The 25,232-nt window shown below is 41.7% G+C and overlaps 1 protein-coding gene across 1 annotated transcript in view; it reads right to left on the bottom strand.

Annotated features, from left to right (window-relative positions):
• asic2 (acid-sensing (proton-gated) ion channel 2) overlaps positions 1-25,232 on the bottom strand; it is a 717,277-nt gene that overhangs the window by 83,810 nt on the left and 608,235 nt on the right. The window contains exon 5 of the mRNA XM_063038045.1: positions 6,476-6,626. Coding sequence (XP_062894115.1) covers positions 6,476-6,626 — 151 coding nt within the window. The remainder of the gene's footprint in view (positions 1-6,475; positions 6,627-25,232) is intronic.

Genomic DNA, 25,232 nt, shown 5'->3' on the forward strand with positions numbered 1-25,232 from the left:
GGAAGCTGAAAGGTGTAAAGGTAGTTAAATCAATTGAACCAGATGGTGTACATCCCAGAGTTCTAAAAGAGGTGGCTGAATATATTGTGGAGGCATTAGTAATGATCTTTCAAGAATACCTAGAATTTGAAATGGATCCAGTGGAGAATTGTAAATTTCATTCCACTCTCTAAGAAGGGAGGGAGGCAAAAGAAAGGATATTATAGGCCAGGTAGCCTGACTTCAGTGGTTGGGAAGATGTTGGAGCCCATTATTAAGGATGAGGTTTTGGGGTACTTGGAGACACATGATAAAATAGGCCAAAGACAGCATGGTTCCCTTAAGGGAAAATCTCGCCTAACAAATGTGTTGGAATTCTTTAGGGAAATAACAGGCAGGATAGAAAAGGAGAGTCTACAGATGTTGTTCACTTGGATTTTCAGAAGGCTTTTGACAAGGTGCTACTCATGCGGCTGCTTAACAAGATAAGAGCCTATGGTATTACAGGAAAGATACTAGCATGGATAGAAAATTGACTGACTGGCAGAAAGCAAAGAGCGGGAATAAAGGGGACTCTTTTTGCTTGGCTTCTGGTGACTAGTGGTGTTCCTCAGGGGTCAGTGTTGGGAAGACTTCTTTTCACATTATATGCCAATAATTTGGATTATAAAATTGACAGCTTTGTGGCCAAGTTTGTGGACGATACGAAGATACGTGGAGGGGCAGATAGTGTTCAGGAAGCAGGGAGTCTACAGAAGGACTTAGACAGACTGGGCAAAGAAGATACAGATGGAATACAGTGCAGGGAAGTGTATGGTCATGCACTTTGGTGGAAGGAATAAGGGCATAGACTATTTTCTAAATGTGGAGAAAATTAAAAATCAGAGGTACAAAGAGCCTTCGGAGAGCTTGTATAGGATTCCCTAAAGATTAACTTGCAGGTTGAGTCAATGGTAAGGAAGGCAAATGCAATATTAGCATTTATTTCAAAAGGACTAAAATGTAAGAACAAGGATGTGATGTGGAGGCTTTATAAGGCATTGTTTAGACTGTTCTTGGAGTGGTGTGAGCAGTTTTAGAAAACATGCTGGCATTGGAAAGTGTCCCAGAGGAGGTTCACGAGAATGACTCTGGGAATGAAAGGGTTAATGTATTGGGAGCGTTTTAGGGCTCTGAGCCTGTACTTGCTGGAATTTAGAAGAATGAAGAGGGAATCTCATTGAAACCTTTTGAATATTGAAAGGCGTAGTTAAGAGTGGATGTGGACATCCCACAGTAGGTGAGTTGAGGACCAGAGCACACAGCCTCAAAATAGAGGCATGTCCCTTTAGAACAGAAATGAGGAGGAATTTCTTTAGTCAGAGGGTAGTGAAATTGCGGAATTCCCTGTTATAGACAGCTGTGGAGGCTAAGTCATTGAGTATTTTTAAGGTGCAGGTTGATAGGTTCTTGATTCATCAGGGAGCCAAAGGTTATGAGGAGAATGCAGGAGAATGGGATTGAGAGAGATAATAAATCAGTCAGGGAATAGCACAGCAGACTTAATGGGTCGAATGGCCACATTCTGCTCCTATGCATTATGGTCTATGGTATTAGGTTGCTTCATCTGCTGAGTTCCTTCAGCATTATGTTTCTTGTTTCAAGCTCTTCAGGTTTAATGAAAATGTATGGGGCAGGGGAACGTAAAGAAATAAATTAACAGAACAAAAGAGGGGCACAAAATGACACTCTTGTACTTTCCACAGCCCAAGAGGCTTATTACTAACTTCAGCTTTCTAATACAGCAGCAAGAACTTTCCAAAGGGTCAAAGTTACTTGTGACAAAATTAAATTTCTAACAAATATTCCTTGTTAAACTTCTTGTAAACACGAATCAGTATTCAGTTGTTAATGTAGATTCCATGAGTAATCTGTTTGAAGTTAAAAGGGCACTTGGGATGGCTACTAAGAGATGTGCTTTGCAAAGTCAAATGACCATGTGACTTCTTGTCTGCAGTAGCCAAACACATGACAATAGGCTATTGGTCTGTATTAAACAAGATCACAAGATCACAAGACAAAGGAGCAGAAGTAGGCCATTCGGCCCATCCAGTCTGCTCTGCCGCTCCACCATGAGCTAAACTACTCTCCCATCTAGTTCCAATTTCCGGATTTTTCCCCATATCCCTTGATACCCTGACTAATCTCCTCCTTAAACCCCTCAATGATCGGGCCTCCACAGCTGTATGTGGCAATGATTTCCATAAATCCATGACCCTCTGGCTAAAAAAAAATTCTCCTCATCTCTGTTTTAAATGGGTAACCTGTAATTCTAAAACTGTGGCCTCTTGTCCTGGACTCACCCACCAAGGAAACAGCCTTTCCACATCTACTCTGTCCAACCCTTTCAACATTGGAAATGTCTCTATGAGATCCCCTCTCATTCTTCTATACTCCAATGAATACAGTCCAAGGGCCGACAAACACTCCTCATATGTTAGCCCCAGCATTCCAGGAATCATCCTCGTAAATCTTCTCTGAACTCTCTCCAGCAACAGTACATCCCTTCTAAGGTAGGGGTCCCAAAACTGCACACAGTATTCCAAATGAGGTCTCACCAGTGCCCCATAGAGCCTCATCAACACCTCCTTACACTTATACAGTATTCCTCTTGAAATGAATGCCAACGTAGCAATTGTTTTCCTTACTGTCGAACCAACCTGGTGGTTAACCTTTAGGGTATCCTGCATGAGGACGCCTAAGTCCCTTTGCACTTCCGATTTTTGAATTTTCTCCCCATCTAAATAATAACCTGCCTGATTATTTCTTCTTCCAAAATGTACAACCGTACATTTCTTAACATTCTATCTCATCTGCCATTTCTTTGCCCACTCTCCTAAACTGACCAAGTCTCTCTGCAACCTTTCTGTTTCTTCAACACTTCCTGCTCCTCCACCTATCTTGGTGTCATCTGCAAACTTCGCCACAAAACCATTTAATCCATAACCTAAATCATCGATATACCTTGTAAACAGAAGCAGCCCCAACACCGACCCCTGCGGAACACCACTAGTAACCGGCAACCAGTCAGAATATGATCCCTTTATTCCCACCCTTTGCTTTCTGCCTATCAGCCATTCCATTATCTTTCCTGTATTCCCATGGGCTCTCATCTTATTAAGCAGCCTCTTATGCGGCACCTTATCGAAGGCCTTTTGAAAATCCAAATACACAGCATCCACAGCCTTTTCCTTGTCCTTTAACATCTGCCAGACGATGCTGAGGATGTCCTACGAGTCTGTGGTGGCCAGTGCTATCATGTTTGCTGTTGTGTGCTGGGGCAGCAGGCTGAGGGTAGCAGACACCAACAGAATCAACAAACTCATTCATAAGGCCAGTGATGTTGTGGGGATGGAACTGGACTCTCTCATGGTAGTGTCTGAAAAGAGGATGCTGTCCAAGTTGCATGCCATCTTGGACAGTGTCTCCCATCCACTACATAATGTACTGGGTGGGCACAGGAGTACATTCAGCCAGAGACTCATTCCACCGAGATGCAACACAGAGCGTCATAGGAAGTCATTCCTGCCTGTGACCAGCAAACTTTACAACTCCTCCCTTGGAGGGTCAGACACCCTGAGCCAATAGGCTTGTCCTGGACTTATTTCATAATTTACTGGCATAATTTACATATTACTATTTAACTATTTATGGTTTTATTACTATTTATTATTTATGGTGCAACTGCAACGAAAATCAATTTCCCCCGGGATCAATAAAGTATGACTATTACTATGACTATGTCAATCTTATTTGAGATTACCTCAAAGAATTCCAATAGGTTGGTGAGGCAGGATCTTCCCTTCATGAAACCATGCTGGCTTGGGCCTATCTTGTCATGCACCTCGAGGTATTTCATAACCTCATCCTTGAGGATCGACTCCAATAACTTTCCAACTACCAATGTCAGACTAATAGGTCTGTAATTTTCTTTTTGCTGCCTCCCTCCTTTCTTAAACAGCAGAACTACATTTGTGATCTTCCAGTCCTCCAGAACCATGCCAGAGTCTATTGATTCCTGGAAGATCATTTCCAATGCCTCCACAATCACCAAAGCCACCTCCTTCAGAACCCATGGGTGCACCTCATCTGGTCTGGGAGACTTATCTATTCTTAGTTCATTTAGCTTTCCAAGCACTTTCTCTCTAGTAATCTTGACTGTACGTAATTCTATTCCCTGTGACCTCTGGCTATCAGGTATGTTGCAAATGTCTTCCACTGTGAAGACTGATGCAAAATACTCATTTAGTTCCTCTGCCATCTCTTTGTTACCTGTTATAATTTCTCCAGCATCATTTTCAATCGGTCCTATACCTACCCGTGTCATTCTTTCACTCTTCGTATATTTAAAAAAACTCTTTGTATCCTTTTTTATGTTAATTGCCAACTTCCTTTCATAATTCATCTTTTCTTTTCTAATGACTTTTTAGTTTCCTTCTGTAAGTTTTTAAAAGTCATCCAGTCCTCAGTTTTCCCACTAATTCTTGCTTCCTTGTACGTCGTATCTTTTGCTTATATTTTAGCCTTAACCTCTCTCGTTAGCCACATCTGTGCCAGGCAATTGCAACTAAGTTACTTGCACTATTGTCCTAAGAAGCTTTTAGACCATCTGTATAAATTATTTTGTGCCAGCAAAGGTATCTGGACATTACATGCATATGATATCATCAAGTAGCACAAACAATGCAAATATTAGGAAGCACTGGGGATTGTTAGGAATGTCACAGAGAATGACAGAAAGACAGATTGGCAGAAAAAACTCGAATTCAGTCCCCAGCCTTTGGTTTTTGCAACAGACAACTCATTCCTCTGCAACTTGTTGGTATGTTTTTTTAGTTTGTAGGAATTGTACCTGTGTTTGGAAATCCTTTGTAGTTTTTTAAACCTTTTGCAATATGGAAATATTTTATAAATCAGAAATCTACTGCAGGTGTTAAAAACGTGTTAAGAACTATTTGTCTAAATTTAAGCGTGTATCATTAAAAACAACATAAGATATGTTTAAACTATTTCTTTAGCTGGAAGTATCTCCTCCTTTCTGGGGCAGGCGGCAGGTGGGGGGGGGGTGGTGTCCCACCACTCAAGTAGTGCGTATTTTCAGTGAGACCTTGCCACAGAGACTAGACAGGGAGGTAAACTAGTCCTTGAAGAGTACATGGATACAGTATAACTTCCTTATAATGAGATTTTGCAGATATCTACATCAGATAGAGCTTAAAGTCTTCAATTAAGTTTAGGGCTTTGCTGACAGGGAACCCAATGTCATCACAATACAACACTAAGGAAAATACAAAGCATTCTATAAGTACATTGAAGGCAAGGGAAAACCAGGAAAAGGAACCCATTAGGGAACAAAATAGCAAAATGGCATGTGCCAAATGACTTTGGTGAGTTATTAAATTAATAATTTTCATTTATATTCACTCACAGTAAGGACATGGCACATGGCATTCCGAGAGTTTTTTTTAAGTTTTGAAGAAAAACAGATGACTGACCCCTTGGAATTTGTACCTGTGGAGAAGTATCCAAACCAGCCAGCAGAACTACACTAGAACATGGAACAGAACAATACAGCATGAGGACAGGACCTTCAGTCCATGATGCCTCTCCCAAGCATCATGGCAGATTAAACTAATTCCACCTGCCACACATGGTGTGTGCTGTGCGGTCCAGGCACCTACCATTCTGTGTGTAAAAGTCTTGCCTCATACATCTCTCTTAAACTTACCTCCTCTCGCTATAAACTTATGTCCTCTAATATATGACATTTCCATCCTGGGAAAAATACTCAGACTATTGACCTCTCATAATTGTGTATACTATACATTTACCAGGTCTCCTCTTAGCCTCTGACACTTCAGAGAAAACAATCCAAATTTGTCCAATCTCTCCTTATAACTAATCCTCTCTAATCCAGACAACATCCTGGTAAACCTCTTCTGCACCCTCTCCAAAGACTCCACATCCTTCCTGTAATGCAACAACCAGAAATGCACACAATGCTCCAGATGTGGTCTAACTAAAGTTTTATAAAGCTGGAATATGATTTCCCAACTTTTATATTTAGTACCTCAACTGATGAAGGCAAGTGTGCTCTATACCCTTGTTTCACATATCTATTTGTGTTGCTGTTTTCAGGGAGCTATGAACTTGCACCCCAGGATCGCTCTGTACATCAATGCCCCAAAGGATCCTGCCATTTTCTGTATATTTCCCCCGAATAACTAGCCTCTCAGAGTTTAAAGCCTCAAACTCATTCAGATTTATTTCTATCTGGCATTTCTCCTCTCTTATTTCCAACTGGTTGATATCTTGCTTTATTCTTTAACGACAATTGTCACTACACACAAGTTCATCAATCTTTATCTTATTATTTAAACAATTTAATTTAAACATTTGTTGCAATTTCCCTCTTGCCTGTCACAGATATGGAGATTGCACGGGGTTCCCTGCTTACCTGGCATGTGCACCATTCGACAGTTGCAGTTCTCCACCAGGTACCTGGTTTCACAATCAATCCTGCAGGCTGTGATACTGTAACTTGAGAAAAAGTCTGTGTTAACAGCTGATGATTGGCAGTCTCCCCAGGGTGGTGGCAGGTATATCAGCTGAAAGAAGCAATAATGCAGACATCAAACAGCACATTAAATTTCATTCAAAGCTTTCTTAATGATACAATACACCACAGTTTTATGCTCAGCTCCACTTTCATACTTATTTATTTTCTGTAAAATTCAACAAAGTTGTAAATTGTGGTTAACGTGGAGCAGGAAATAAGGAAGAATGCTTAGAGTAGGGTTTGAAATTCAGCAAAAGAAATTAACTGTTAACATTAGTTATTCATTTGGTCTCTAACGTGAATGGAGGGAGGAAGATTCCCCTTACAGAGGAGTCTTAAACAAGGAATCAGAGTCTCAGATAAAGGACCAGGTCATTTAGGAGTCTAATGAGGAGAAACTTCTTCACAATGAGAATGGTGAATCTTTGGAATTCTCTACCCTAGAGCCTCAATCATTGAGTTCACTAGAAACAGTCAGAGAGACCTGGATATGAAGGGAAGCAGGGGTTATAGGGATAGTGCAGGAAAATTTAAATGAGGTAGAAGTTCAGGCATGTTCATGATCATGACCATGAGCAGGTACAAAGGGCTGGTTGGTCTACTCTTGATCCTACATCTTATGTTATTTCCCAGTCTTTGATTTTAGCCTGGAAACTACTGTGATTGCAGGAGAAGGGAGTGGTGAACAGAGGCCAAAGATGATCGGTGGACAGTGAGTGGAGCTGTGCAGAAAAATGACAGGCAGATCAAGCCAGATAGGAAAGGAAGAAGGGTGGAATTAGGAGATATGATAGATGGTTGCTGAGTTTCGAAATGAAACATTGACAATTCCATTTTCCCCCACCTCCCCACCTAACTCAATTGATGCTGCTTGACCCGCTGTGTTCCTGTAGCAGATTGCTGCTCCTCCTGTCATTGATGCTGCAGTCTGAAAAATGCTGTAACATTTCACTTTGATCAGGTTTGATTTTTATATAGGATTCTGTGCTAAGTAGAAATTCTAATATTTCCACATTATAATCAGAACATTCGACTTTGCTCACTTATTACATGTCAATTCATACTGATGCATGAAGATTTCAGACAACTAAAGTAAGGATGTCCACATATCTCTCAGGATGAATTTTATGCTGTTTATATTAAATTCAGATTTCATATTACAATGGTTTATTTTCCATATCAATTAATTTTCCAAAAGCTGTCAATGAAGCTGGAGCTTGAAAACTTAATCATTACCTGTCAAAATGAGACATAATCTTTGGTTAAATATACTTCATAGGAACACCCAAGATATGACTCGAAAGTTAAATCGTATTCATATAAAATTTTGACCTAGGTGTTCCCAAATTGTAGAAACCCATTTGAAATTATACCATCATGCAGAAAGCCTGGAATATCAGCTTTCAACCATACTGCTGGATAACCACCAGCAAGTATAACCACATCATAGAGAACTACAACAAATACATTGGAGTAAACACCAAGTATCAAGCTAATGAATTGGGTGGAAGAGTGTGAGTGTAGAGAGCTACTCGAAGAATGCATCAAGACGACCACCAGGAAGCTATAAAACCATAAGACATAGGAGCTGAATTAGGCCATTTGGCTCATTGAATTGCACAATTTTACAGACCTACAAATTACACTGTCTTTACTTACAAACTAATTAGATGTTCAAAAATTGCAGTTGTGAATGCAGCCCAGTCCATCATGCAAACCAGCCTCCTTCCAGTGACTCCGCCTACACTTCCCATCGCCTCAGTAAAGCACTCAATGAAAACAAAGAGCCCTCCCACTCTGGTGATTCCCACTTCACCCCCTCCTGTTTGGCAGGAAATACATAACCTTGAAAGCAAGTACCAGCAGACTCAAGGACAGCTGCTGTTACACTGTCATCAGCTTCTTGAATGAACCTCTCATCCACGACAGATGAATTATTGATCCCCCAATCTATCACAATGTGCTGCTTGCCCTTTATTTGTCTACTTGCACTGCACTTTCTCTGTTACATTATAATCTGCATTATTTTACATTTTTACAATGTCAACATATATATGTATGGCATAATCTGCCTGGATGACATACAAAATTCCTCCCTGTATTTCAAAATGTTTTGAACAGTGCAGGAGCAGTGATTGTATTGTTATTGTTGTTGTTCCATTTCCTGCCTTGTGGTGCATTGAGCAATATTTTTTTGCTGTTTCTGTAGCATGTAACTTTTTTTTATGAGGCCAAGTTTCTAGTTCGACGCTCAACCTAGCACAGATGGAAAGCGTGACAGGAGCCAGCCAGATTCAAACTCAAGACCATTCACCTTGAAGTCCGGCACTGATGCCATCACATCACCAGCTGGCTAGTGATTCTATTATATGAAACATGTGGATTAACATTTAAGAAAGACCAGCGTGATTCCCTTAATTGGTTTAAATTGCCTGAGTGATTTGGAATGGAATTTGCCTGTTAAACTTGGTTCCATTCCTTGTTTTTTTTTTGTAATTCCATAAGATTATATGACTTTGGAAGATATTGGAAAATATGTAGCGCTGGAGATCCAGTCACCATGAGTATGGGACAGGTCTCTTGGTCCTTCCCTGTCTATTGCTTGTGTATGTTTTTATGTTGAGCAACAGTAAAAAATCAGGAATACAAAAACTACATTGTTGTGTCGTCTGTAGAGAGTGGGCTCTGTGCTGAGTGGAATAAAGTCTGGCACACTGTTCCAAACACATGGCACAACTATAAGTCCCTTTTCAGAACCTGGAGTATTACTCATTATTAAGCAGCCATATAGACTTCTGTTTTGCTCTAGGTTCCTGCACCGAACAGGAACAACCACACTTGGAATAATGTCTGATCTTCTTTCAGCAAACCTTCTCGAGATATTAACAGGACATTATGCTGCACTAAGCTCCATTCCACTCTCAAATTCTCTTTCCAATATCTGTACAGACATTATTGTTGAGATTTCCACAAATACTGCAATACTCATGCCAATTCACACAGGCATAAACATGTCTCACATCTATAGTTAAGATGCCCAAATACCTCTCAGGATGGAATTCTTTCCATTGTTTAGACTGAATTATAAAGTTCATTGTACAAAGTTATATTTTCTGTGTTAACAATTTTCTCAATGTGTCAATGAATTTCATTTCTGGACTTAATATTGTGTCCAAAATGGACTGAGATTGGCCTGTCATAAGATTAATCAGCAGAATGGATCAATAAACTGGTGGCAAGAAAAAAATGATCAATAGAGAGGTGTTTCAATTTTATTTTAATAAAGACAAAGCTATTCTATTTGCCTTCATTCTGGCTTATGTTCACTTTCCCCAGATCCATTTTATATGAAAATAAATGCAATGATGCTCACACTAAACAAATGACCATATCTTGGACAGATTATTTGGTGCTCCCCCTGACCATTTTCCAAGTGCAGCATTGTAAGTTAGCCTGCCATATATAATCCAATCAAAGTGTTCAGGATTCATTAGATCATGGTCATTTCAGCCTGAGGTCCTCAGGTACAGCGCAGTGTCATGGCACCTGGCATAAATAATTGAATTTTGGAAAGGACAGTGCGAGACTGGCTAAACTCAGCTCATGTGCTGCAACACAATAAGTCAATCTGGTAAAATCTAATTGGAATATGTTGTGCAGAGCATTCTGGTGGCTTGTTGATATTAACTGGGGCATTAATAAACTATGAACAAGACATAGTCTTGCGGTATTTCTGGAACAGAATTAACCATTGTAACATACCTGGTTGCTTGTCTTAGTATTCTTCATATTTTACTCTGCGGTTATATACAATGAATGGAGTGACAGAGTAGAATGCGCTAAAAAACTATGTTAATTTTGCTTTAAAGCCTTTAATAATCTTTCAAATCCTGGTCAATTTGAAGGAATTCTCTCAGTTAGTGTAGTTCCTGTGATCTCTCAAAATGCAAGGATCAGGAAGTGAAACTTTGACCACTGGCATTACAAAGTAAAGGCTCTTTTAACCAAGTGAACCAATTGATATTCACTTCCTTTCCCACTGTATGTCATGGGAGTTTTACTGAAAAGATAGACTTGCATTTGCTTACCTACTTTTTACAGGCCCCAAAACATATTAGTTAATGAAGTAATTTTGAAGTCTAGTAATGTAGGAAACATTTTCTCACACCATAAGCCCCCACACACAATATGGTAATGACGAAATAATTTGTTTTTACTGATCCTCAGTGATGGATAAACATTTTCCAGGATATGAAGGATTGTTCTTGTTCTCTTCTTAAAAGAAAGCCATGGCATTTTTCACATTTACTTCAGAGTGTCTCAATCTAACATCCCATCTGAAACAGCATGCAAATTTCTGTTAGTTGTGCTTGGTAATTAGACCTCTTGACTGAAACTTAGAGTTATCTTCTAAATGAAAGATTAGAATGGAACTGAATGAATCACACCTGACCCTTTGCAAATGGAGTAGTTTCATTGCTTTAAAAAATCATTTTGGCCAGACTGATTTTTCTCTTAGATACATTCAAACATTTAGTTGATCAAGTTACTTAAATTGAACAATATTTCCCAGGAGACATTGTTCCATTGAAATAACCTCACAAGGTTCCAACATTGGATCTCATCACTCTGAATCAGAACACTGAAGATTCAAGATAGTCTCAAGAGGTGTGATCACGTACCTTGGATGATACTCCAATGAAGTACCATGAGAATGGCACACTGGCAAAAATTACAGTAATCAAACTGTATCTCCATCTGCCTGATTAGGTAGACCTAAGAGATCCCATGGCACTTATTAAAGTACAAGGGGAGCCCTCTCAATGTTCTGGGCAACATTTACTCTCAAACAACATTACTAAATGCAGAATTTCTGCTAATTTTTCCCTTTTTCGATATTTGTGGGATGCTTGTGTAAATCGACCGCTGGCTCTGCCAAGACTACAACACTGAGATGCTCTGATGTCCGGGAAGGTAACATACAAATGCACCTGTTTTAGTCTTTTCACCTGTGGAATATTGGTTAAAAATCTTTATACATGTACAGCATTTCAAGAAATATTTGTTTATTTTATTAATCTTCCATATGTGGTTGTTCTCATTGGGACCATCTTGTGATTATTCATCACAAGCCTCTCAAATTGGCTAGTTTTATTGCATACTGACTATGAGTTCATCAGAAATGCCAGTACTTTGAATTAAACATCAAAATTTACTATTTAAATTGAACCAAGACCCCAGGTCCTGCGTGGTGTACAGCCAAATGTGGATGTCCTGAAATGACTTATTCAGAACAATTAATCTTGCTGAGATTTGACTTGGAATCAGTGGTCTTGCTTCTTTTTTACCGCGATGGGGATTAAGGGTTGCAGATAATAAAGCAAAGCTGATGGTTTCAAACTGAGGTTTCTTTAGTGTTGCAACCATGTTGCCTTGTCTCCATGTTGCATTTGCTCCTTGTTGCTGATTTCTCTGTTCAATGGCTGACTTATTATAGTCACATTTACTGAGATACAGTGAAAAGATTTTGTTTGTCTGCCATCCAAACCAACTGTGCTATACATAATTATACTGAGGCAGTAAAAAGAAAACAGAATGCAGAATATAGTCATGTAACTATAGAGAAAGTGCAGTGCAGACAAACAAATAAAACATTAGGGCCTCAACAAAGTAGCTTGGGAGATGGAGCTCAGGAGTTTATCTATTAGCATATGAGAGTCCAATAACGGTAGGACAGAAGCTGACCTCGAGTCTGGTGTGCTCTTTAGGTTTTATATCTTCGGCCTGAGAGGCGGGGGGAGAAGAACAAATTACTGGCCGGGAAACATCTTTGGTTATATGAGGTGCTTTCCCCAAGGTAGCTGGAGTGTGGACAGAGTCACTAGGGGGGAGCTAGGTTCGTGTGATGGGCTGGGTATTTATGATCTATGTTCATGTTTCAAAGCACTGATCAATACCACCATAAGCTAGTGTTGTTGTGTCACAGCTTCAACAACCCAGATTCAATCTGGCCCCTGGTGATCTCAGTGGGAAGTTTGCATTTTCTCCCTGTGGCTGCATTGCTATCCCCAGTTGCTCCAATTTTCTCCCACATCCAAAAGACTTAATGGTGAGTCGGTAAATTGTTTACAGCAAATGGGCTGAATGGCCTCCAATGTGTGAGGAAACATGAAACCATTTCCAGAGCATCTGAAAGAAGATGTGGACAATATTATGTCTGTGGGTCACTGTTTTAAATGAAGGATTAAAACGGTGCAAAGAAGCAGTCAAAGATCAGCAGTTTTCTGTGTGTTAAAATTTTATTTGAATAGCTAAGAGCAAATATTAAGATTCAATATTTCTTTAAACGACTCATGCTTGTGAAAAAAGTTTTTTGCTCCATATCACATCAATTTATCTGAAGTCGGCTTGCTTCCTATTCAATGACAAAATTAAGTGATAAGATCTTGTTCCCCATAGCTTTCATGTGCAATTTTAAAATGAAGCAACATTTAATTACTTCAATACAATTTTTATTCTTGTATGGTAAAATGCCAACTACAATTCAAAATTCAATGTGAATACTTCACTGTATGCAATTCTGTGGTTAATTGGATACTAGAACATCCCTAAACACATTCCTGCTAAACAGAATGTTTACTTGTTGAAAGTTTTGATGGAAACTAAGCATAGTAGGATTTCTTGAAATGTCATCACCTCATTGGCTCATTCACTGAATCTATTAGATTGTGTAATATGGTGGGTGCAATTCAGAGCACATGTAGGAAAAGACGAATTTCTATATTATATTGTGTAAATGGAAGACACTTTGAATCAAAGGACTAATTTCAACTAACCACCTGCTGCACAGACATAATTCTGCTTTCATTACATAGTTTTTTTCTCTAACAGCCTGACCACAGATGTAAATATACAGATACTCAGCAGACTCCAGGCACTGTAAGATGCTGGTGCGATAACAGGGTAACATGGTGCAATTTGGAGTATGTAATAGTCCAGTGCAGGGTACACCAGCACAGCTGGGCCTGTCCAGTGTTGGAAACAGAATTGTTAGGAAACCTGATCACTTCATTTGCCCTTTATTATCTTGCTGGATCAACCAATTAGTTCTTCAAGTAATAGTCTGGTTAAGAGACATGTGCATACATTCTGAATTAGCTGACCATTCTTTGCCAGCTTTCTACTAAAAAAAACTGAATATTTCCATCCATTTTACTGGAGAGAAAAGACGGGAAAGAAACAAGTTTTTGTCACTACACATTTAAAAATAATTAGTTGAATTGCTAGCAACACACATAAAATTTGCTGGTGAATGCAGCAGGCCAGGCAGCATCTCTAGGAAGAGGTACAGTCGACGTTTCGGGCTGAGACTCTTCGTCAGGACTAACTGAAAGAAGAGCTAGTAAGAGATTTGAAAGTGGGAGGGGAAGGGGGAGATCCGAAATGATAGGAGAAGACAGGAGGGGGAGGGATAGAGCCAAGAGTTGGACAGATGATTGGCAAAGAGAATATGAGGCCCAGGGCACAGGAGGCCCAGGGAGAAAGAAAAGGGGGAGGGGGGAAAAACCAGAGTTTGGGCAAGGGGTATAGTGAGGGGAACAGAGGGAGAAAAAGGAGAGAGAGAAAAAGAATGTGTGTATATAAATACGTTTGTAAATAACGGATGGGGTACGACGGGGAGGTGGGGCGTTAGCAGAAGTTTGAGAAGTCAATGCTCATGCCATCAGGTTGGAGGCTACCCAGACGGAATATAAGGTGTTGTTCCTCCAACCTGAGTGTGGCTTCATCTTTACAGTAGAGGAGGCCGTGGATAGACATATCAGAATGGGAATGGGACGTGGAATTAAAATGGGTGGCCACTGGGAGATCCTGCTTTCTCTGGCGGACAGAGCATAGGTGTTCAGCGAAACGATCTCCCAGTCTGCGTCGGGTCTCGCTAATATATAGAAGGCCACATCGGGAGCACCGGACGCAGTATATCACCCCAGCCGACTCACAGGTGAACTGTTGCCTCACCTGGAAGGACTGTCTGGGGCCCTGAATGGTCATGAGGGAGGAAGTGTAAGGGCATGTATAGCACTTGTTCCATTTACAAGGATAAGTGCCAGGAGGGAGATCGGTGGAGGGACTGGGGGGGACAAATGGACAAGGGAGTCACGTAGGGAGCGATTCCTGCAGAAAGCAGATAGAGGGGGGGAGGGAAAGATGTGCTTAGTGGTGGGATTCCATTGGAGGTGGTGGAAGTTACGGAGAATTATATGTTCGACCCGGAGGCTGGTAGGGTGGTAGGTGAGGACAAGGGGAACCCTATTCCTAGTGGGGTGGCGGGAGGATGGAGTGAGAGCAGAAGTGCGTGAAATGGGGGAGATGCGTTTGAGAGCAGAGTTGATGGTGGAGGAAGGGAAGCCCCTTTCTTCAAAAAAGGAGGACATCTTATTCGTCCTGGAATGAAAAGCCTCATCCTGAGAGCAGATGCGGCGGAGACAGAGGAATTGCGAGAAGGGTATGGCGTTTTTGCAAGAGGCAGGGTGAGAAGAGGAATAGTCCAGATAGCTGTGAGAGTCAGTAGGCTTATAGTAGACATCAGTAGATAAGCTGTCTCCGGAGATAGAGACAGAAAGATCCAGAAAGGGGAGGGAGGTGTCGGAAATGGACCAGGTAAACTTGAGGGCAGGGTGAAAGTTGGAGGCAAAGTTAATGAAGTCAATGAGCTCAGCATGCGTGCAGGAAGCAGCGCCAATGCAGTCGTCGATGTAGCGAAGGAAAAGTGGGGGACAGATACCAGAATAGGCACGGAACATAGATTGTTCCACAAAGCCAACAAAAAGACAGGCATAGCTAGGACCCATACGGGTGCCCATAGCTACACCTTTAGTTTGGAGGAAGTGGGAGGAGCAAAAGGAGAAATTATTAAGAGTAAGGACTAATTCTGCTAGACGGAGCAGAGTGGTGGTAGGGGGGGACTGATTAGGTCTGGAATCCAAAAAGAAGTGGAGAACTTTGAGACCTTCCTGATGGGGGATGGAAGTATATAGGGTCTGGTGAAAATAAAGCGGTGGGGGCCAGGGAACTTAAAATCATCAAAAAGTTTGAGAGCGTGAGAAGTGTCATGAACAAAGGTAGGAAGGGATTGAACAAGGGGGGATAAAACCGTGTCGAGGTATGCAGAAACGAGTTCGGTGGGGCAGGAGCAAGCTGAGACAATAGGTCTACCAGGACAAGCAGGTTTGTGGATTTTGGGTAAGAGGTAGAAACGGGAAGTGCGAGGTGTGGAAACTATAAGGTTGGTAGCAGTGGATGGGAGATCCCCTGAGCGGATAAAGTCGGTGATGGTGTGGGAGACAATGGCCTGGTGCTCCTTAGTGGGGTCATGATCGAGGGGTAAATAAGAGGAGGTATCCGCGAGTTGTCGCTGTGCCTCAGCAAGGTAGAGGTCAGTGCGCCAGACTACAACAGCACCCCCCTTATCGGCGGGTTTAATAATAAGGTTAGGATTAGTGTGGAGGGAGTGGAGGGAGTGGAGAGCAGAGCGTTCGGAAGGAGTGAGGTTGGAATGGGAACAAGGTGCGGTGAAGTTGAGACAGTTGATGTCCCGTCAGCAGTTAGCAATAAAGAGATCCAGAGCAGGCAGAAGACCAGAGCGGGGTGTCCATGAAGAGGAGGAGGGTTGAAGATGGGAGAAGGGGTCATCGGTGGGGGTGGAAGAGTCCTTGCCGAAGAAGTAGGCTCGGAGACGGAGACGGCAGAAGAAGAGTTCCGCGTCATGGCGACCACGGAGCTCGCTGAGGTGTGGGCAAAGGGGGACAAAGGTGAGGCCCTTACTGAGAACAGAACGCTCTGCCTCAGACAGTTGAAGGTCAGAGGAGATGGTAAAGACCCAGCACGGATGAGAGCTGGTATCAGAGGGGGGAGGGCGAGGGAGGCTGGGGGTGTCAGTGGAGAGGGGACGGTTGGGGTGAGAGGAAGATGGAGCCTCTGAGTACACAGGAGTAGATGATGGGATCTGAGGAAGACGGGGTTACAGAGTGGTGGTGGGGGAAGGGCAGACGGGAGTCACAATAGCAGCATGTGAAGACCCGGCCTGGAGTTCAAGACTGGAGTCTTGAGAACTGGGATCAGAGGAGGGAGGGGGGAGTCTGGTGGTGTCAGTGGAGAGGGGAGGGTTAGGGTGAGAGGAAGATGGAGCCTCCGAGGGCCCAGGAGCTGACGGTAGGATCTAAGGGAGACGAGGTTGCAGAGTGGTGGTGGGGGAAGGGGAGACGGGAGTCACAATAGCAGCACATAAAGACCCGGCCTGGAGTTCAAGGCTGGAGTCGCAGTTGGTGGTTGCGCAATCGCTGTGAAGGTGTCCATGGTTGTTGCTGGAGTCCGGGTTTTGAATATGCCCTGGGGTGTTGGAGCCAGCGAGATCAATGGCAGAGGCATTGATCTGAAGTTGAATTGTTTTTATCCTTAGTTGTTTTCAAAAAATGTTATAGTTTCATATTTTATTACAACATAGAAGACTATTCAGCCCACTGAGAGAATGCCAGCTCTCAGAGCAATCCCATTAATTCCATTGCCTCACTTATTCTCGATCACATATCTATCAACTCATCTCAATTCTCCATTGTCCAAGAAGAGCAGGCTGAGCAGCTGCAACAAATATTGCCCGGTGTACTCACAGCTTTGAGAGGCTGGTCATGGCTAGACTTAATTCCTATCAAGGACTGGAACTGCTGCAATTTGCCAACTGCCACAACAGCAGATGCAATCTCATTGGCTTTGTACTTGGTCTTGGACCACCTGGACAACAGCAATACCTACATCAGGCTGTTGTTTGTTGATTACAGCTCCGTGTTCAACATCATCATCCCCCCCCCAGTACTAATGAACAAGCTTCAAATCCTTGGCCTCTGTACCTCCCTCGTTAACTGGATCCTGGACTTCCTCACCGGGAGACCACAGTCAGGTCAGTTTTGAAATAACATCTCCTTCTCACTGACAATTGAAACTGGTGAACTTCAAGGATGCGTGCTTAGCCCATTGCTCTACTCTCTCTGCACTCACGACTGAATGGCTAGACACAGTTCAAATGCCATCTATAAATTTGCTGATGACTCAAATGTTGTTGGTAGAATCGCATATGATGATGAGGTGGCATACGGGACTGAGAGAGATCAGCTGGTTGAGTGGTGTTGTAACACCAACCTTGCATTCAACATCAGTAAGGCCTAGGGATTGTGAGCTTTAGGGAGGGGAAGTTGGGGGAGCACTCATCAGTCTTCATCAAGGGGTCAAAGGTGGAAAGGGTGAGCAGATTCAAGTTCCTAGGCATCAGTGAAATGTATCATGAAGAGAATTCTGACTGGTTGCATCATCGCTTGATATGGAGGCTCCATCGCACAGGATTGAAAATTACTGCAGAGGACTGTGGACTCAGCCAGCTCCAAAATGGACAGTAGCCTCCTTCCATCGAGGATGTCTGCAAAAGACAGTGCCTCAAGAAGGCGGCATCCATCATTAAGGTCTCTCACTATCTAGACATGCCCTCTTCAAATTACTGCATCAGGGAAGGGGTACAAAAACCTGAAGTCACACACATCTTTAGCAAACGGCTTTTTTCCCTTAATCATCAGATTTGTGATTGGTCCATGAACTCACGAACATTACTTTGCTTCCTTTGTGTGCTATTTATTTTTAAATTTCTTATTGCAACTTATAATAATTTTTATGTATTGCACTGTACTGCTGCCACAAAAGAACAAAGGTCATGACATATGTCAGTGATAATAAACCTGATTGTGACCCAACCACACCAGGGACAATTTACACAGCCAACTAAGCCATCAATATATCTTCTGGATGCAAAAAGAAACTAGAGCATTCAAGAAAAACATACACTGTCAAAGGTGAAGCATGCAAACTCTGTGCACAGGTCACTGGGTCTGTGTGAAAGCAGCCCTATCTACTACCCCACTGTTAATTCTTGTTTGTATATAGTTTTTAATAACTTTTAACAGGTTTTTAAAACATATCAGTTTTGACAATTTTGATATTAGGGCAGGCCAGGAGAAATGCCTTTAACAGTTATCAAGGATTTTCCAGTCCTGATGCAAGCTCTATAACTTAAAACATTAACTGTTTCTATCTCCAGAGATGCTGCCTGACCAGCTGAGTACCTCCAGTACTTCTTCCTTTTTCTATTAATTGCCTTTAGCTCCTAAGTACAAATGAAAGATTATTTTGTGGACCTTGCTTTTAGTCAAATTTGTCATTCTCAGTTTTGATAATTGTTTCATCCAGATACAACGGATTCTGGTTAATTGGGACACATCAGGACCAGTATAATTTGGCCCAATTAAGCGGCTACCACAATTAGCCAAAGTTTCATGGAAATAGTTAAAAAGGTATAAAAAAGTCAAACTACCATTTCATGAGTAAAAAATTATGTATCTAAGTGAAACACAGAACAATTAGAACACTATCAATACTGCAACTCTACTATAAAACTGTGTATTAGTTCCTAATAGTTATCAATAGAGGAATTCATCCAGTGTATGCTGTTGTGTTCTTTTGATTGACTGTAAATCAACAAAGTCAGTGCAGACAACTTATGCAGGTACTTATGGACTACCTTCATAGAATGCTTTCGACGATTGCATCCTCCAAATCTTCATTTTCAATGTAACATTCAAGATTATTGTCGTTACCTTCAAATTCTTCATAGTTCCTAACTCGAACTAGTGAAATAGTTTCATTTTCACTTCTGGCCATTTCTGGTATCTCGAAGTCTCAGTGCTTGAATCCGCAGCAAGCAAAACAGTTCTGGATTACCTCATTGCCTATTTCTCACCAACTATCAGTAACAAAAATCACTGTTTTTTGAACAGGAACATGCACAACTGATGCCATTTAATAGGTGTTCTCTGAGCGTGTCAAATGGCCATACAAGTGCACACGACTGACGTTATTTAGAAATTGTTTGGTAACAGTCTCCTGTCCCAGTGAAGTGTCATAGTTTCCCCCAGTAAATGAAGGGAATCCCGGCTATTTTCTTGACTAGTTTTTGTTCATTAAGAGTTTTCCAAAATAAGTAGCTGCCCCAATTAACCAGAATCCACTGTATTTTTGGTTGTATTTTTTTTGTTGTTTAAATACTTAGCCAAGAAAAGTACACTGATCTACTGTAACTCAAGATATTTATTATAATGGGAAATAGGTTTCTTGACTATCTGCTTAAATGACATTAAAAGGTTTAATTACAGTCAAAACACTTTAAGTGCACTTAGATCAGATTGCACTACCTCTGTTTTCTATTTTATAAATCCTTGTAAATACTAATCTATCAATTTTTCATCTTGAATGCTTCATTATTCATTAACCTCTGGAGCCTTATCAGTCTGAATGTAGAGATAAGGTTTCTAAACTGCTCAATCAATGGAAATTTAAGCCAATCATTTTCCAAATTAATATATTTATGCTGTTGTATATATATATATATATATATATATATATTTAGTATCTGATCTTCAGTTTACATTCTCTGTACAATTGAGTTCAGCTTGTGGAAATCACCTTGAAGAATGATTTTAATAACTAGATGATATGATTGATCAATATGCAAGGCTCTCCTATGCCTGCCTGATGAGCAAACATTGTATATTCTCAGCCAGCTCTGAATTTTAGTAAATGCTTTTAGGGGGAAAAGGGCACACAGTGTGTATGTGCACAGCTATGTAGTGACCTGGACGACTTTGCAAAAATCACGCGAGACAAAAGCTTTCTTCGGGATGTTTAATGAGTTCTCTTTACTATGAAGCTGTAGAGAGTTAAGTAAAACACATATTAAATACAATACAGAATTGTTGTGTGCCTGAATATACTGCCAATTATTCTCACAACTGGTGTTAACCAAGGTAATACACATATGCAACATTTCATAACTATGCAGTGTAAACGAGCAAACTTGTGGTGCAATAATAAACTTAAGTATAATAGTTCCTTCAAAATATATTTACTAAATGTTTACCAATATTAACAAAATCTGAATACTCACAGATAATGCTGTCTCAAGGGCAAATAAAGAATGGATGGAGATGTATGCCTTTCCCCCATGTGGGTCAAATAAAATCAAAATTAACCAGTACAGGAAATGACATAAAAAAGCAGCTTATGTACAGGAAATGATGTTCATACAAACTGAGCTATGCCTCTAGAGGACCGAACACTCCCTGCCTAGCATCCAAAGGATGTCAAACTTGACTACTGAAACCAAAAGCCAAGGGATCATTTCATTAAGTCTTTGGAAAAAGAAGGATAGTCTCAGAGACTGTTCTTCAAAACAGTCTTACTACCCAGTCTTTAACCGTTCTCACTTTGAAAATGCTGGTCTTGATGACATAATTGCTCGTGGTAATGTCTAATAGCAGAGAGGTGACATGGAGCTTACACAGAATGACAATTGAGTGAGTTGTGAGTTAGCTCTGAAGTGAGTTGTATCTTCTTAATACATCCTCCAACTCGCAGTAGCCCATCTGAGTCAAGAAAAGAACAGAGTTTACTAAGAGAACATTGTTTTGGAAGAGATTCCTGCTTTGTGATGCACTGCACTTCTTCTGCATAAATCTGTATTTGAACAACAAGAAGAATTCTAACCTCTGCCCAATTCAGTTGCTCTGCACTGAAAGGTTGCTTACAAACTGCAAGCCATTGCAAAGGCTGTGTTTGACTACTCCTGTAAAGGAATGAGTAATATGTGAGAGCCAAGTAAGTGACTTCCAGCTTAAAAAATGCTCAAAGCATGCACTGCTAAGTTGGAGCAGTGATAAATGAATAATATTGATTGACACTTCACGCATTTCATCATCTGCCGCAGGATCAGCTAAGTCAGAGGTTTCCTGCTGACTATGTTCCTGTTGAGGATCAGCAGGAAATTCTGGGCCAGGTAACCATGAGGAGAGAGTGAGCTGATTACTTGGAGGCCTCCTGTGGCATGATCAGCCAGGATCCATTGGCTGTTCTGGGATGATCACCTGACACGTTGGATTCTATTATGTACATGAGCATAGAGTCTTGTTTCTTTAAATGTACACCTGAGCACAACTTTGCTGTTGGTAAAGAACTTGATACCTTCTAGTTCTGTGTCCATCTCTTCAGTTATCATCTCTGCCATCTCAGTTGCTAGAACAGTAACACCAAGATCATGCCTTGATAGAGTGAGATTTGAGTTGGGAGCAAGCTTTGACTTGCCCAGAATAATCCAACAGCATCTGTGACCTTCAGGTATGCAACAGCAGCAATAGCTTTAGTTGAAGCATTACAGAAAATGCTGAACTCTTTCTTTTGGGCTGGATACAGTGGAATTGTGTAGGTTCTTGGAATGTTTAAGCCTTTAAGATCCTGAAGGGAAGAACACCACTGCTGTCACTGATCGTGTTTCACTTTAGGGAGTGGGTCATCCCATCCGCAAGTGTCTGAGGTCAACTCTCTTCACACTAAGTGTTCCTGAATACTGACTGGAGCAGAAAATCCAAGAGGGTCAAATAGACTGTTGACAGTCAATAACGTGCCACCACACATACAGGGCCTTCCGGTGTCAGCAACCTAGAATGTAACGGTGTCGATAATGAGGTCCCATCCAAGACCCAGACTGTGCTGCATAGTCGGGAGGTCCTGTACAGGATCAATATTCTGTAGACCTTTGGTTGCATCTTCAGATGGAAACTTTGCATGACCTCAGCACTGCTAGATGCAATTTTATACAGTCTAAGATTAGATGTACCAACATGTCTTGTGCTGCTTTCAGCACGCTGACAGCTCCTTCTGCACTAGAAAATGATTTAAGACCATCGTCAACATAGAAATGTCTCTCTACATACCTTTGTGCTTCAGTCCCGAATTCCTTCTCTCCCTCAATAGCTGTCCTCTTAAGGCCATAGATTGGCACAGCTTGCGAGGGGTAGTTAGCAAATACATGAACTCTCATGTGGTACTCCAGAATGTCATTGTCCATTTGGTCATGAAACCACAAGAACCTGAGGTAGTCTCAGTGATCCTCTCTCATTAGGAAGCTATGGAACATTTGTTCGATGTCTGCCATCACTGCGAAGGATTCAGTTCTGAAGCGCATGAAGATCCTGAGCAAACTGTTATTGAGGTCTGGACCAAACAACAGCATATTGTTCAGTGATATGCCTTTGAACTTCAGTACAGAGGAGATAGCAGGGGTAAGTTTTGTATGCAGAGAGTGGAATGGGCTGCTGGTGATGGTGGTGGAGGCGGATATGGTAGGGTCTTTTAAGAGACTCCTGGACAGGTATATGGAGCTCAGAAAAATAGAGGGCTATGGGTAACCCTAGGTAATTTCTCAGGTAAGGACATTTTTGGCACAGCTTTGTGGGCTGAAGGACCTGTATTAGAAACATAGAAACATAGAAAATAGGTACAGGAGTAGGCCATTCGGCCCTTCGAGCCTGCACCGCCATTTATTATGATCATGGCTGATCATCCAACTCAGAACCCCGCCCCAGCCTTCCCTCCATACCCCCTGACCCCCGTAGCCACAAGGGCCATATCTAACTCCCTCTTAAATATAGCCAATGAACTGGCCTCAACTGTTTTTTGTGGCAGAGAATTCCATAGATTCACCACTCTCTGTGTGAAGAAGTTTTTCCTAATCTCGGTCCTAAAAGGCTTCCCCTCTATCCTCAAACTGTGGCCCCTTGTTCTGGACTTCCCTAACATCGGGAACAATCTTCCTGCATCTAGCCTGTCCAATCCCTTTAGGATCTTATACGTTTCAATCAGATCCCCCCTCAATCTTCTAAATTCCAACGAGTACAAGCCCAGTTCATCCAGTCTTTCTTCATATGAAAGTCCTGCCATCCCAGGAATCAATCTGGTGAACCTTCTTTGTACTCCCTCTATGGCAAGGATGTCTTTCCTCAGATTAGGGGACCAAAACTGCACACAATACTCCAGGTGTGGTCTCACCAAGGCCTTGTACAACTGCAGTAGTACCTCCCTGCTCCTGTACTCGAATCCTCTCGCTATAAATGCCAGCATACCATTCGCCTTTTTCACCGCCTGCTGTACCTGCATGCCCACTTTCAATGACTGGTGTATAATGACACCCAGGTCTCGTTGCACCTCCCCTTTTCCTAATCGGCCACCATTCAGATAATAATCTGTTTTCCTATTTTTGCCACCAAAGTGGATAACTTCACATTTATCCACATTAAATTGCATCTGCCATGAATTTGCCCACTCACCCAACCTATCCAAGTCACTCTGCATCCTCTCAGCATTCCCCTCACAGCTAACACTGCCACCCAGCTTCGTGTCATCCGCAAACTTGGAGATGCTGCATTTAATTCCCTCATCCAAGTCATTAATATATATTGTAAACAATTGGGGTCCCAGCACTGAGCCTTGCGGTACCCCACTAGTCACCGCCTGCCATTCTGAAAAGGTCCCGCTTATTCCCACTCTTTGCTTCCTGTCTGCTAACCAATTCTCCATCCACATCAATACCTTACCCCCAATACCGTGTGCTTTAAGTTTGCACACTAATCTCCTGTGTGGGACCTTGTCAAAAGCCTTTTGAAAATCCAAATATACCACATCCACTGGTTCTCCCCTATCCACTCTACTAGTTACATCCTCAAAAAATTCTATGAGATTCGTCAGACATGATTTTCCTTTCACAAATCCATGCTGACTTTGTCCGATGATTTCACCGCTTTCCAAATGTGCTGTTATCACATCTTTGATAACTGACTCCAGCAGTTTCCCCACCACCGACGTTAGGCTAACCAGTCTATAATTCCCCGGTTTCTCTCTCCCTCCTTTTTTAAAAAGTGGGGTTACATTAGCCACCCTCCAATCCTCAGGAGCTAGTCCAGAATCTAACGAGTTTTGAAAAATTATCACTAATGCATCCACTATTTCTTGGGCTACTTCCTTAAGCACTCTGGGATGCAGACCCTCTGGCCCTGGGGATTTATCTGCCTTCAATCCCTTCAATTTACCTAAAACCACTTCCCTACTAACATGTATTTCACTCAGTTCCTCCATCTCACTGGACCCTCTGTCCCCTACTATTTCTGCTATAGGTTTTCCTATTTTTTTTATGTTTAACTGCACACTTGAATCAAAGACAACTCGTATTTGTGCGGGTTCATGAGGGTGGTAAACACAGAAGTTGGGCAAGTACCAGTTTCCTTCATTGGGATCTGATTGAGGAGCTGGCTCAGCGTGGTTGTTTCTGAAGAATCTCTCCATGAACTCCACATAATGATCTTTCATTTCTGGTTTCCTTCTTAATGTGTGACTGAGGGACATGAGTTAACTAAGGGCCTGCTCTCTGTGTTTGGTAGGAGTTATTATAGAGAGTGGATAGGAAAAGGCGCTACCCAACTGCTTGGCTCACCTTTGCTAAATTCTTTGCTCATGATTCAAAGGAAGACTTCATGTTTGATGCAAGGTGACCGCTTGCAGCTTCTGGAGTTGTGATTTCATTCCTGTTGTTGGGAATATGGTCACACTCAATGAGGCTTGGCAAGGTATGCAGACACCTTCCCCTCCCCTACCAAGCAATGGGAAAATCTCAGCAGAAGAGTCAAGTGGGGGAATCACATGAGCTATAGATGTTAATGACCATGTGTCACTTCAG

The sequence above is a fragment of the Mobula hypostoma genome, chromosome X1 (assembly GCF_963921235.1).
Source record: "Mobula hypostoma chromosome X1, sMobHyp1.1, whole genome shotgun sequence".
In the NCBI taxonomy this organism is placed as follows: Eukaryota; Metazoa; Chordata; class Chondrichthyes; order Myliobatiformes; family Myliobatidae; genus Mobula; species Mobula hypostoma.